The 14,952-nt window shown below is 44.4% G+C and overlaps 1 protein-coding gene across 1 annotated transcript in view; it reads left to right on the forward strand.

Moving 5' to 3' along the window:
- Positions 1-6,797, forward strand: part of Pkc98E (Protein kinase C) — a 50,280-nt gene extending 43,483 nt beyond the window's left edge. The window contains exon 16 of the mRNA XM_075700129.1: positions 1,407-6,797. Within this exon, the coding sequence (XP_075556244.1) occupies positions 1,407-1,586 (180 nt within the window). The 3' untranslated portion in view covers positions 1,587-6,797. The remainder of the gene's footprint in view (positions 1-1,406) is intronic.
- Positions 6,798-14,952: the final 8,155 nt, after the last annotated feature.

The raw sequence follows: 14,952 nt of genomic DNA on the forward strand, positions 1-14,952 counted from the left end.
CGGAGGACTTAGCGCCACCACCTGCAATAAAAGTGATGGATGCTTTTGATGTGATCCGCAGATTTTTCGGTGCTCACGATGACGACGTCGCGATGCAACTGTTCACCGAGTGCGAAAGCCGCGCCACTGCACTCGTGGCAAAAAAAAAGAAGCAGAAGAAGCTGACCGACTTCTTTGGAAATAAATGATGTTTTGGGACTATGTGGTCCAACCTGACAGTGTTTTTGGCCTGTTTTCGCCTCAACGAAATTTCGCTTTAACGAAATTTTTCGCGCGCCCCGTCAGTTTCGTTGTAGCGAGGTTCAACTGTATACAGCTGCTACTGTGTGTGGTTGAGCTCTGTGCTGCCAGGCGGCTGCACCATGCGGACCACTCATCTTTGTGCCTCCGCTCATCTGATGAAACTCCCAGGCCCAGTCCACTTGCACTTGCATTTACCCGAATACCGGACACACAAAACACTATTGTGGTGTTAATCCTCCAGTGTAAAGTGACGGCTGCAAATACGCAAGTCCTGGCGCAGTTCGGGTACCGACAGTCCGATGCGCTGCAGCCACTTCACTCGTGCACTACCTTGCAGAGGGACACAATGTCGCAGCTTGACATATTGGCAGTCGCTACGTTTGCAGCCCACAATGTAACAAGGGCGAACCATGGTGCTCACAAAAAGAAAGATCAAGACCAACACTGACCATGAAGCTCTCGTCAATACGGAGCACATTGTAACACAAGCAGATGACACTTGCTGTGTGCGGGAAGTGCTTAAGTGTAGTGAGAAATTGTTCTTGTGCATTCTCTTACTGTTACTTTCTTTTTATAGAAACAAATTAACTAATGTTCCAACTATTACGAACATTATTTGCTCACTATAAAGGTGGAAAAATTATTGATGACGCGCCCTGGGCAGCCAATCGGATAGCTCGCCCTACTGACGTCAATTGGGTGATTTACGTAATGTGGGTAGGGGCGGCTGAAAATCCCGCCTAGCAGTGTGCTGCGATTGGCAGCGATGTGCATTTTTAAAACCCTATAATAAATTACATGCTTTACGCAGAGCACTTAGATGCGTCAATTAATGATCAGAAGGACCTACTATAACAGCTCAGTACGTTTGTACAAAACCGTCAAAATCGTTTCAGGGTCCCTTTAAATATATTAAGTTCATTTTGAGTACTGCTTAAAAACTTATATACCTTTAGAAAGGCATTCTTTTTGGATGATAAGCAGAAAGACAAATCATGAAAGAATTGATCAGCTACAAAAGGTTGTTTTTGTAAGGGTGCGCATCTCCTGTTCTCTTCAACGTCTTGATTTATGTGTCCATGTTTTCGTGCATGTACTTGCATACTTTTGGTACCCTAGTTGCCAACCCACCTTCAAACTCTCCGCTTTTCTTGTTCGCGCAGAAAACCAAGCGCGACGTGAACAACTTTGACCAAGACTTCACCAAGGAAGAGCCGGTGCTGACACCGGTCAACCCGGAAGTGTTGCGCAACATTAACCAAGAGGAGTTCAAGGGCTTTTCCTTCGTCAACGAGGACTTCAATCCGGCCAGGTTTGCGGGCGAGGGCGGGCCCGCGACATAGTGCCTCCTCCGCACGTGACGGGTCGCCCTTTCTAGTCACGCCCCACACGCGCACACACCATCCACCATCACTCCGTTCCTTTCCCGCCTTCCCTCTGGCGGATGCAGTGCCTGGCTGGCCCATTCAACCTTTCTCCTCTCGACCTCACACTTTTCCTGTCCCCCCTTACTTTTCTTTTCCGATTGGTGGTTCTTTTCCAACCAGGTGGTTCCCTGTATGCCGCGCACCGGGCCACACTCTTAGCGGCACCGTCTTCTCCCATAGCGTAACGCCGTAGAGGCACTGTCTCTGTGGCATGCACGGACTCCAGTTAAAGCGGTTTCTTTTCTCGCACGCAGCAACGACGACATTTTGGCGGACCTTGTAGCTCCGATGGTAGTAGCCTCCAGGCGGGGTTGTGACAGGCAATTCGCAGACCCCGACCCTGTTAGCATTTCCACGCAGACACAATTAGTAGCCGAGACACCTGTCGACGCACTGCCGAAATCTCGCCGTGTCTCGTCATAGTGTCGTTTTATTCCTCTTTTGTTTAAGGCCACGGCGGCACTGTTCAAACTACCCTTCCCGCTGCCCTTTGAACTCCAGAATGTTACGTGAGCCGGGTTTGCCGGGCCAAACGTCTGCGCCGTAGTTGGAAGCAGCAGGTGGAAAAGGTGGTGCTCAGGCACCCATTTCTAGTCTAGTCCAGAGCCGATCTTGTTTAGTGCCATGTGCCCTGGGCTGCTACGACTGGCCCAGCCATAAAGGCTGGCCTCATTTCACAGTTCTCTTGTTTTTTTCATCTCCTTGGTTTTGCTGCAAATATACTTCATTGCTTTGCTCGTTGTCTGAAATTTCACAAAATTTCGCATGTGTGCATCTTCTCCATCCTCCGCAACATCGCTTTGTGTTTCGAGGGGAGCCTCGGATAGTTTGTCATCAACTCGGTGTCATCTCCGGCCAGTGCATTTTAGGCAAAAGCGTGTCTTGTAAGTGGCCATGTTCCTGAAAGGACATCATATAGTGTTTGTTAATTAGGCGTCTTATTACATACATTTCTAGGTTTTATTCTTGCTTTTTCTTTTCCCCTTGACACTATGGTGTCAATTTTTTTGATCCCACCGTTCTACTTCCAGGTCACTGCATCAAACCTTATTACTAGCCGTGACTTGTTATCGCTGTGTTCATGATGCATAGTATTTATTTATTTATTCTCTACAACTTCCATGGACTTTAGAAAGGAGGGGTAATCTCGTTAGATGTGCATGTTTCATGTCTGTAAGCAGCGGTCAGAAGGTCTTGTTTTTTCCATTTGTTTTGTTTCGTTTCATCCATCCGTCATTCAGCACATCCTGGGCACAGGTTGATAATGCTACCAGGCTAATCTTGCACATCAGTCAAGGCCCACATCTGCTGTTCCCTGGAGTTTTGAAGTCGACAGTGTCAACTCGTTGCCCGTCTTATCCAGGCTTTCTTAGCAAGCACTGGTGCTGGTCAATGTGGAATTGGCTATGAGGGAACAGAGAAATGGCCGGATTTGTCAGTTCTTGGTACACTTTAAAATTGCACAGAGTGGCTGAACCAAGCTTTCTTATTTATATTTCTCTAGGCTTCTTGTGGAAGCTTCACCTTTGCCATTTGGCCACAGTTTGGTTGTGCAGAAGAGGAGTACAGTTTGAATGCACGTCTTATGCTTGTCAATTAATTGGTATATGCTACACTGAAGGTGTTGCGCTTGCTATATTTTCACAAGCGGGTCTAAGTCTTTGCAACAGGTTGTAGAGTGGGGTAATCATATGCCAGTGAATATCTGTGTTTCAGGTATAAATGGCTGCAAGTTCCCTGGGAACATGTTGAGCAAGAGAGTCATGCCACCCATGAGATATGCTAAGTATTAAAGATGGTTGTTGATTCCCTTCCCTTAAAACAGACGCTTGGTGTGATGACACAATGCTGTGAATGGCTGTAGGCCACCCACCACAACAAAGTAAATGGACTTCGCCCTCCTGTGCTTAAAGATATTCCATCCTCCAGTTTGTCTGGAAATCTTCAGTGCGTCTGCAAATATTGGCTTGCTCTCACGCACGCGTAATCGTTGATAAGCTTGTCGAGCAACCATACTAGTCAACTTAGACTGGGTTAGCGACTCCTAAAATAATTGGTATGTACAGCCTTTGTCAAAAGAACCAAAGCCACTGCACACATCGCCATAGCTGACTCTAAGGTGCCTTGTCAGCTGCCTATGGCATCTGTACTGTGTGGAGAGGGGTGAACTTCCCCATTTTGATTTTCGAACGTCAGATGTCTGACAGGCACAACATGACGTAGCTGGTACAGAACAACACTTGGTCTCCCTGTCATATATTGACGAAGGCTGCACCTAACATTTGTCTCAAAGTGGTATCGGCCCGGTTTTGACAATGAATGAGCAGTAGCGTGTGGTACTGCCTGCGCTGCTTGTACGACACACCAAAGAAAGATAGGTGCGTGTGCCTTCGTAACAAGTGGCACACTGTAGGTTCCAGCTGCATGTCTGGTCCCACTGGTCTGTCAGTCCCCCAACACATGTTGCATGAGAGGTTTCCAAAGACAGACATGTTCTTTGGCTTGATCTTACCTAGGAGTAAATAGTACCGCAACATCGTTGCATTTAGATTATGGTTTGAAGGAGGAAATTAGTGTTTGCAGCGTTGTGCCACTGCTGTTTGGACGAAGCTCGCATGGGTCCAACACGTGGGACTCGTTCCAATGATAGCCTCAGCGTAGCTGTGATTACAGAGTCATCAACACAGTGCCCTTGTGCTTTTTTTTTTTTTTTTTTTTTCGTGACTCAAAGGCCCCTCGCGATGCTGTGTTCCATGTTGTGTCCCAATCTGTTCATTGTTTTTTGCTTGGTTTCTTTTTTCTCCTTCTTAGGTCATTTGACTTGTGCATCGGTATTTATTATTTGTTGTCACTGGTTCAGCCATACATGCCCAGTGGCTTTACATTTAAGCCTCTTAGCACTGGCAGATGCGCCCCCGCGGTGCACCAAACAGCTTGTGCATTTCGCACTGTCCAAAGATTTCGTCTTGCCTCGCTGGCATCTTTGTGCTATTTTGAAGAGCATGGAGATATTGTGCTTTGCTTAAGTTAGTGCTAATGCATTGTGGTTTTCTGGTACTGAACTGTTGTTATTGATTTTTTTTTTCCCCTATGCCCTCGGATATTTGGTAAACTAAGCCTCGCTCCCTGCACCGTAATGCAGATGGCCGATCCAGATTTTCTGTAACCGTGTATGTGGGAAGTGTTGTCATTCTGGTTGCTGTGAGCAGACCAGTGTTGTGCCTGCAGCGCAACAAAAGTACCGTGGGACTCCTTTATAATGTAACCAAAGTTTTATTTATGTTTGACACTTGGAAGGGAAACCTTGTAGCCACTTCAGTTCTTGTCGAAAAGGTTGATGATCATTTCTTTGGAAAAGTCACACATTGTTTGTGAAGCACTGTTGCGTAATCAGTGTAAATTAGTGCTCCTTATGCCTTGTATCATACAAAAAAAAGAAAGAAGAACTTGCCGAGCGCTTGTGTTCTTGATGTATGTGTCACAATGCCTGTGTTAAGTTACCACTGCTGAGCAGCTCTTGCGTTATGTGCAGCCACTTACAAAATTTATTGGGACACGGAAGCCACATTAGGAGTTAGCCTAGAATCTGGATGTGCATTGCGCGTCTTATGTGCACGAGCATAGAGCGTATGCCTCGGCTCTCGGCTGTATGTTTGATACATGCTAGAAACTTTGCCTTGTCATGATTTCACTGTTCCAAAAACTTCTGCGAGCACTTTTGCGTACATTCTCATTATTGCGAAACCTCTCATTAGTTTGCAGGCTAAGGAGGTTGTCGCATATTGTCAAGCTATTTCAATTGCAATCTCGATTCGATTGCCAATGTGTCATTATAACTACACTCTGAGACTGCAACAAGGAACACGTGTTCCTCTTACTGTGTTCTCACGTCATACAGTCGACTTTTGTTTGACATCTGTTTACACGACCCACCTTTTGAATTCATTTCCTTTGAAAAACCATGAAAGGTGGCATTTTAAACATGTCTATAAACTTTAACGTGGGTTATTTGAACTATTCTCTTCGTGTCTCAGACAAAGGGTGAATTATCATGAGCTAACTGTGTCTGCACAGCTGTACTGTTTAGTTGTGTTAATTTTGCATGTGGCACATCTTTTGTGATCCCCGTATAACCAGTGGTCGTAACCATTTGCACAAGCACAGTTAGTCGTGTAAATGTGAGTTTGCTCATTCGTTTGGATAAGCCTCTGATGCTATGCTGCTGCAGCGTGGGTTAACTGCATTGAATTTGCATTGAATTGATGCTGGTTTGTTTCAGTCTTTCTTAACAGTAGTGCCCCACCATCTCTCAGCATTTGTGCCATGTCATTGTAGCAGCTTGTTGCTTTTAATGCTATGTGCAGTAGTTATGTCCGTGTGTATTGGCACACTGTTTCTCGTTCGTTTCAGTATCGAGGAAATTGTAAATTATAATGGCTCAGCATCTTTTGTTCCAAGTTTTCTTTTTTTCTTTTTTTTTCTTTTTTTTTGGTATAAAAGAAGACTGCCGTTTCACATAACAAAATACTCACTTGCACACATCAGAGAGTGCATCAGACAGTGCCAAACTGTTTGGTGCATGCTGTGTGCACATGTACATAATGTAAATGTAAGTTGTTGGTTGACAAAGCATTGCTGTGACTTTTCTTTATGCCTGCTTTTGTCTTCCTTGTTTCTTTTCAGTGGATTCCTTTGTTTCTTTGTTTCTTTCTTTTTTTTTTGCATCTATGTGAGTGGAGCAGATAGAGAAAATACGTAAACTGAGCAATGTGTTTGGCCAGAGTGTGGATGTTGAGTATAAATATGCTTGTTGTACAAGGCTTGCTACTTTGCCAACTCTGGAGAACACAAGAATGTGTGCTGCGGCTTTCATGAAATTTGTCTCACTCTGGCGTATGGATTGACCTTTGTTTATATTTATATAGTTAAAAAACGCAGCTAAAATTAATTGTGATTGTGGAGTCAAGTGTGCAGTAAACGATGGCAGCATCCAGACACAGCGCATGCCCAGCACCTTCCAAGCGTGCTTGCTTTTGTAAAAATGGCCATTTTGTCTCCATCCAAGCACTGCATTGCAGTGCGTTGCAGTGCGTGAAGTTTGCTTTATAAAGTTTTGTTCTCACCAGAGTGAGGCGACAGTGTGAAGATATGTTTTTCAGTGCTCATCATCATATCGCCATGGCGACAAGAGTTATCGTTCAATGAACGCTGTGTGCAAAGGTGTTTTAATCGCAGCTCTTGGTTCAACCTTGGCACTTCAGTTTGTGTGACCTTCTCTGCAGATGTAATACAGAATGCTTGCCCATTTTGTTTTCATCCCAAGGTCGTACCAAAGCTTAAATTGAGAAGCTTGCCCTAATTCGCCAAGCATAATTGCCCGACACCTGCTTCCGAGTCTGGTTGTATTTGCACACTGAAGCCTGCTCTCTCTCTCTCTCTTATTTGTCACTAATTTTAGCTGCTGATTTGAAAAGGTTTCCATTCTATAGAGACACTCTGCAGCATTCATTGACACTTACCCAAAATCTCATGGTTCGGGGAGAATGCGTCACTGTAACTTTGCTGTTTGAAATACTACCATATGTCTTGTACAGCCTTCATCAAGAGTGTAGACGACATCGTGCAGTACATTTATACCAACTATCGCATTTGTTGTCAAAACCTTGAAAGAGTTATTTTGAAGTCGCCAATTGTTTGTTAGCACTCAGATCTTGCACAGGGTGTGCATTCTGCTGCCTAATTATTTGTATGATAGTGCAGTTGATCAATTTTGCTTACAACCAAGGTGCCCAAGAAAGTGTATTCAGCCAGCCGTGTGGACAGCTGTTGTCACTCGTGCTACGTGCGGCATACGACAGAAAATAAGTGGCTGAGGGTGTTCACACACTGACATTGAAGGCAATCCACATGGCCAGCCGAAGCAGCCTTTTAGTTCCAGGGCCATAGACGACAATGGACTTTTCTTTCCATTGGACAGACCGAGGAACAGTTTTGGTAGCTTTCTATTAGATGAAGTTGCTGGGTTGCAACCCAGAATACTCTATTTTCTGTGAAAAGTCACTATGTGATGCCAATTACTTGATTAGAACTGCCTCCCTCTCATGTTTCAATTGTGCATAGATAGCTTTATTATTATATTTTTTTAAACTATAGCTTTAAATTGCATTGTGCACTTGCGAGTCAACAGTCAGAATGTGAAAAGCGAAGGTAACCACCGTCTTTCTAAAACTGTATCGGATCTCAAGATCGTGCCATGCCTAGAAAAGCAACTTTAATGCCCACCCAGGTGGCCGACCAACAAGATCTTCAAAGAGTATTTAGAAATAGCTACAAATGGAGGCATCTCCCCTTGGAATAAAATAGGGGTGTGGCACTCAACTGAGCCAAAATCCTATGAGGAACTTTACCAGGGCAGTTTAATGGCTTTTTACCTCACCAAACAAGCTACTATAGAAGTCTCCAAACAGGCAAAGTTGTTGTTAAGGCGAATAAAAATTTGCTAAATTTAGCGACTTTCATGGCAAGTTACCAACACTGCTGAGGAAGCACCAGTGCTAAGCGTTCGACTGTGCAAGCTGTTCTGCAGAATGTAACCCCTGTTTTAAAATTTGAGCACCAATAAAGAAGTGGCAGACAAAAAAAGTAAAAAAATGATTTTAGTGCTGTCAGAATAGGTACACAGATAGATGAAGCGGGGCTCCTGTAGCAATCCCATTGCCCAAAAGCTCCACGGATTGAGAGTAGGGATGTGCAAATATTCTAAACCTTGAAATAACAAATCAGACTTGAAATAACAAATCAGACTTGGTCCTATTTGGTTTCGTCCTTGAATCGAATAGTCAATATTTCTAAATAGGAATATTTTTCTAATAGTTTTCGAATGCAGTGGTGCATCACTGAGTGAACATTTCATTTGTACAATACTGCCAGCTGCCTTTTCGCAGCCAGTGCAGGAGTGGCTATCAAAGAAGTAATAGCGCTACATTAGGTACAGGTGCATATATTTCAGAACGAAAGAGCAAAAAGAGAAAACGAAAAGTAAAGTACAATGAGCAATATGCATAAAGAAAAGAGTGAAAAGGTTTTCAAGCACAAAGTCAAGATCGCATTCAAATAACAATCCGAAAGCGCCTGCAGAGAGAACGAGGCTACCTTGCAATCTTTAACTCGCAGAGCAAATCCGCTTCCTCTGAACAAAAAATATGCGTCCACGCGTAGGCTTGCCTGTGCATTTCCTGAACCTCCCGTGTTCCTGGGCTACCATTTCCCCTTGGCTAACCATGTGGTGCTATCATCCCACCTTAATAAGTGTGCCGAAGGGTGAACCAGATGACATTTGATCAGTTCTACTGCACTGAATCTTCAAAAAAATACCGGGATGAAGACAGGAGAATGTTCTTCACAGCAGTGTCTTCCGCCTCATCTCACTGAAGGAGACATAACCAGACTTAACAGAGAAGTGTTTCTAAATGTTCAGATTGGCATAAACACTGGTATAATTATAGTCAGTCTTCCTACATTGCCCACCTTTCTTTGGATGTTGAACATACTCAGTCCTTGGTAAACTGAAACATTTATTTACTAATCTGTTGTAATAATCTTTGCGTTCGCGCATCAACAACTATACTCCGGGAATGCATTTATAGGTTTCCCATTGGATGCAATGGTAAATTATGTCCCACTGAACAAACCCACCCGTGGAAGGAATTAAGTTCATTCTACAAGGCACCACTGTATTTCAAATCCCCAACTGTGCGCAACAACCATAAAACGGGCAAAAATGCAAAAAAAAAATTTCACCCTGGCAGCTGTAGTAGCTGTAACACGCTACGTTGCTTAGGGAGCCAGACTTTTTCAGCAAAACTATCATTCGCACTCAGCAATGAGCTCAGAGTCTGCGAATAAAGTGCTCATTTGCTCCTTGTGCTCAATTTGTAGTTTTAAATAAACAATGTTTCCTAATGTGCAGTGTAGTGCCAGGAACTTTCTAACATTGTGGATACGCTAGGATGTGAAAATAGATTTGCATTAATGGTGAAAAGGGCTGTTCATTATCCGAAAACTATTGACCTCAACTCGGTTCTTGCATTGTTCAATTCAGTCTCAAAAACTGCTATATTTGCGTATATCAATTTGAGAGCAATAGCCGCACTCAACCCGTTGAGCTTTCGGCCACGGTGACTCGTAGCTCTTCAGTCATACTATACTCACGGATAACTTTCTGTGGCAACGAATGGAAAGCTGCAGAGGCAAAGCGTGAACAAGTGAGAGCACTTCTGAAAATACTGTCGTGTTTTCAGCCACATTAGATTAAGCTGGGGAAGAGAAAACATAAACACCTTATTAGCACACCACTGAATGTAAAAGTCCACTTATTTTGCTGCTTTTCCCTTCCATCTCTTTGCAAATGCAAAACCATCGCATGTGAAGGTGCATCAATTCAGCGTTAATTCCGAGCAACCAAAAGCACTGTCAAACTCTGGCGAACTACTTGGCCCCGTAACACGTGCAGGAGCCACGTGCCCGTAACTTTCCCTTCATTGCCACAGAAAGTTGTCCGCGAGTATAATTGTGAGACTCTCCGTGCGAACCATGTTTCGGAATACAAGCACCCTGATTGTACAGAAGTCTACAATGGGGGGCTTGGTGATTGTTTTGCCACCCGTAGGCAAAACAATTTGCTGCAAAACTGCACAATTTCCTAGGAATCAAAACAAGACAAAAAGAAAGCTGTCCTTAAAAAAAAAGTAGGAATAACCGTAATCAAGCACCAGCGAGCTGGGTGAATTAAATTGCATTGTTTTTTAGGTCTAACAAAATAAATGGCACACAGTGTTAAGTGTGCCATTTGCTGCACTAATCTTAGACATGCAAACCTAGTAGAGATTTCAATAGGTGGTCCTTTTTCAGGTGAATTTGGCATGTTATCACTTCTCTTTTTAAGATATGCCTAAGAACACACAAAAGATTGATTTTGTTGCTCTATACCTGTAGTTCAAAGCAGAGTTTCGGAACAGATGCGACTGAAGATCTCTGGTGTGAGTGCTGTAGGAGTGCCGCCTCATGTTTGCCAACAGCTCTAGTCATGTGCGCTGTAGCACATTTGAGGTGCCACTTATATCAGTGTGGCTGCTCATGCTGCCTCTTGTGAAGTCAGGGATAGCGATGGGACAGTGACAACAACGTCAAACGCAGATACAATATAAACAAGCTTATTGCGCGTGAACTAGGCTGTACCCATTGTCCTCGAAACAATGTTCCTCGCTAATAATTTTCTTCATTTGTGAGTGAGTCAAACAGTGGTGAGGCATCTTTAGCTTAAGTGACATGACCTTTTAGTGTATAATGAGTGAAGCTTTGAAGCTTCTCTTTCTTTCCTTCTTTTTTTTTGTTTTTTGTGTCTGTGTTTTCTGCTATTGAATGGCAGATGGCTTTATCTAATGAACTATTCTTTATTGCCCATTGTCAGTGCATTTTTCGAGTTGAGCACCTTGTAAAAAGTGTACAGGATGGTTGCTGCGATTAGATATTCTCTAGTTTATACTTGCTCATGTGCGGCTTCCTTTCGCCTCACCATGGTACTTACTTTATTCCTGTTGCCATTTTCTTTATGCAGGGTTGCTTGTAGTATTCTTTGCCATGCCTACTTTATATTTTCTTTCTCGCGAAGCTTTTGAGCAAACAATACTTTGTGGGCAGCAATGTTGCATGTCAGTCAGTGCAGGGTAGTCGTCAGTCTTCAACGTGGACGCAGCGACGTAGTTGCTCTGCAACACCCCCTCCCCATTTACCCTCCAGCCAAAGATTAATTAACACACTAGTGGGGATGGCATGCCTAAAGTTGTCCAAAACGATCTTTGCTTCTGGGCACGGTTTTTCTTCCCACCACCATATGCACAAAAACTGGTGCGGTAACGAATCGTAGGCAGCCAGCCACCCTCACAAGCGCCAGGCTTTCTTCTGCCCCACATTACCCCAGCCATACGGTTTCAGCTCTTGGCAGCTCCCATGGTATTGGCTCGAGGTAGTCCCGAATCGTGCTCCCGTGCCGCCACAGCTTTTTACGCAGAGGTAGTGGTGCAGCGTAGCTGCCCCAGAGAGCACCGCATGCCGTCGGCTCTGGATGCAACCGGAGGGGCCATTCGAGGTGCCCCCTTTCCCATCAGACAGGTGACATAGCACCATATAGGCACGCCAGTCATTGTTCTTTCTCGCAATGTGTGGAGTGTGCGTGTTTGTATAGAAAACAAGATGCAGCAGCTTAGAGCAAATGCACCTTTAGATCTGCACAATCAACTTGTTGGTTACCTAGATTCCCCAGAGCGTAAGCAGCAGCAGTGGCAATGTAGAAGTAAACGTGGCCGCACTTTACACACTCCTCACACCTTGTTCAAACCTTGCCCCGTGGTGCAGTGGAGCCAGTTCACTCTCACTAACCCGATGACACTGGGAACTGTGAGAGAGTCAAACTCGCACGTGCGCTTGTTTACTTGCCAGGCGTGGTTAGCGTGTCACCTCCAGCCTTTTGTTTTTCTTAGCGGTTTTTCCAGAATGGGATCTCAATGTCGTGCAGAGCAGAATGCAGAGCGTCAATCGGGACACAAGCTAGTCGACGAGAGATGCCCACAGTTTGTTCTGGCACTGTAACTGGTGTGGTGTGTGTGGTTGTCGTTGTCTTCTTCCTTGACAAAACTTTGATCCGTGAGCAAGTTTTCACCGCCGAGCTGTGTTTGCGCTGTGCAGGGTTTGGTCGCGGGGCTCGGTGGTCGAGCCTCAAGTGTTCACATTTGCCTCCTCCATTTAGGAGAGGAGGACAGGAAGACATGCCTCGTTTGGATGGCGTGGTTTGGAAGATGACTTTTCCCAAGTTTAGTGGCGATTTGTGTGGGCACAGGAGATGCAATTTTTGTCACGACGGTTTGCGTGACGACTCCTGCATGTGACATCATTCTGCCTCCCGAGCCATTGGAAGCAGAGCAATGGCCTCTCTGTAGTTTTCAGACAAAGCGATGTAGCAACAGAGCAAGCGATTTGTCTAGGCACTCTCCACTTACACACAAACACACACAAACATGTTGGCCAGATCTGTGTGTGCTGGTCGTCATCACAATGAAGATTTTAGGACGGGGAAAAGTGCAAAAGGATGTTATAAATATATACATAAAGTTACTCACACAATATATGTATATAAAATAAAGATATTGACAAAAGGATTGGTGTGAAGTAGAAGCATTTGTAAACTCTGTACATTCAACTGTGTCTGTTTTGAAAGCATGGTCTTTAAAAAGAAAGAAAAAAAAACTGCAACGTGCTGGTGGCACACAGCAGCCCTCAACCATAGGTGTTAGGCTCCTGAATCTGGTGCTGGCACGACTGTTCTGATATATTTTGTCTGTGGTTCTCATGCCCTTGTGGACATTGCTGCTAATAAACTCATCTGTGATGCAAAGAGAGAAAAAAGAAAAAAAAAGTACCGCAGAAAATGTTTCAGTTCTTTCGGTGAGAACAACACTGACCACTAGATCTTGAACATTACAGTTCCCGGGGTGGCCTCAACCTATAGTTTCAAAGTTTTAAATGCACCATGCTGTGACCTTGTGATGAACGACGAAACTGGATAGTGCAAGTCACAGTTCTCGGCATTCAGTTTTGGGGTCACCAAGCTGTACAGCTGGTCTCACTTGCTTCGTTTGTGTGTTCAGGCTACACTTACTTTATTTGGGTGTTTACTACAAAAAGGCACCTTCATTCACTGACAGTACACTGTGTCTCATCTCATCGAGCATGTGCTCCTGTGCTTCACTTAACCATATAAAAAGCTGGAGCAAAAATGCAGGAGAGTTGTTTTTTAAATCTAAAGCTGCAACGCACAGAAATTTACAGGCCTTAAGCAAATTTTGTATGGTGAGGTGGCACAGGTAACTAAAGGAAAGCTTAGAGAGCAGTAGCAGCTGCTACAGAACATGTTGCTGAGAGAAGATTTACTGTTGCAGCATAAGTAAGGGAAATGTATGTAAAAAGTGGTGTTTAAAAATATGTTGTCGCATTATATGTGGCAATTATACAAATGAACGATAAACAAATGAATGGTGGCCACATATTATTCTCTCTCTGTGGGCAAAATTCCTGTGCCTGAATGCGAAGCCTAGGGGGCACTATCATGCGATTTACCGATGGCCACTGCCAGTGACATGCAATTGCCGCATAAGCATGTTTGTGTCCAGCAGGCACCGTGACGACACGCACCATAGCCGGCCAGACTCGGTCGCAGTGGTAATACTAAGGCAGCTTATTCTTTTATTAGCCGATTATGTCATTGTTCTGGGGCCATTGTTCTGAGTTCATGAGAATTAAACGTATAGACACATCACAACTGTTTGCTGTTGTAGCTTGACATTGTGCGGTTTGAGCGGTACATATTTACTCAAAAGCGGCAGCGCAGCAAAACTGCATCTACCACTTCTCGTACACAGTTTATGCATTTGGCACAGCACTTTGCTTCCTTCCTGATGGAAGGCATGGTACTAAGTCTCCCACACATGAAAACTTCAAAATTCCCACTGCAGCTCAGTCAAATAGGGAGATATACCGTAGCGCCTTGCATTCACCAGGGCCTCGCGCTTTGTACTACCCAAAACTGCTAAACGCGGTATGGAGGGCACTGTTGGGACCAGCGTTTCCGCAGCGCCGCCTGGCCAGTGCATCACACCAATGCTGTAACTTACTTCAGGCATGGTGAATATTGCTTTGATATTGTGCCCACAGGTGTTCTGGTAAGGTAAACTTTTTACCACATGAGAGGTGCTCATTGTTGAATTTGTCACCTTAATTGACATGTAGTTAGCTGGTTGGCTCAGAAGGTTGCTACCACCGTTTATAGATAAACGTTGGCTGCTATGTCTTCTCTGATTGGCTATGTAAGCATCGCCATTGCAGAAAGAGGTAACCCCAGGTCACAATGACGTTTTCCAGCTGAACCTTGCGCACCTTTTGTGCCATAGTTGTCCAGTAGTATGTTCTTAAAATTCCTCCTTCAGCAGGTGTTATTCGATCTGGACACCCAAAATTCACTTATATTATAGTAAAATTCTTGCATGTTCACATATTGAGCCAGAGAGGGCGGAGCCGCGATGTCAGTCAGTCTGGGCTGGCCAGGTACTTGACAGCATGGCGGAATTTGACAGTGTAGCAACCTGAGCTCTGCCATTTGTTCCAATAAATAGTCTGCAGTTCGCATTTTCACCCTCATCAACAAGCCCCACTACAACCTCGTCAACTAAAG

Source organism: Dermacentor variabilis, chromosome 7, assembly GCF_050947875.1.
Source record: "Dermacentor variabilis isolate Ectoservices chromosome 7, ASM5094787v1, whole genome shotgun sequence".
Taxonomy (NCBI): Eukaryota; Metazoa; Arthropoda; class Arachnida; order Ixodida; family Ixodidae; genus Dermacentor; species Dermacentor variabilis.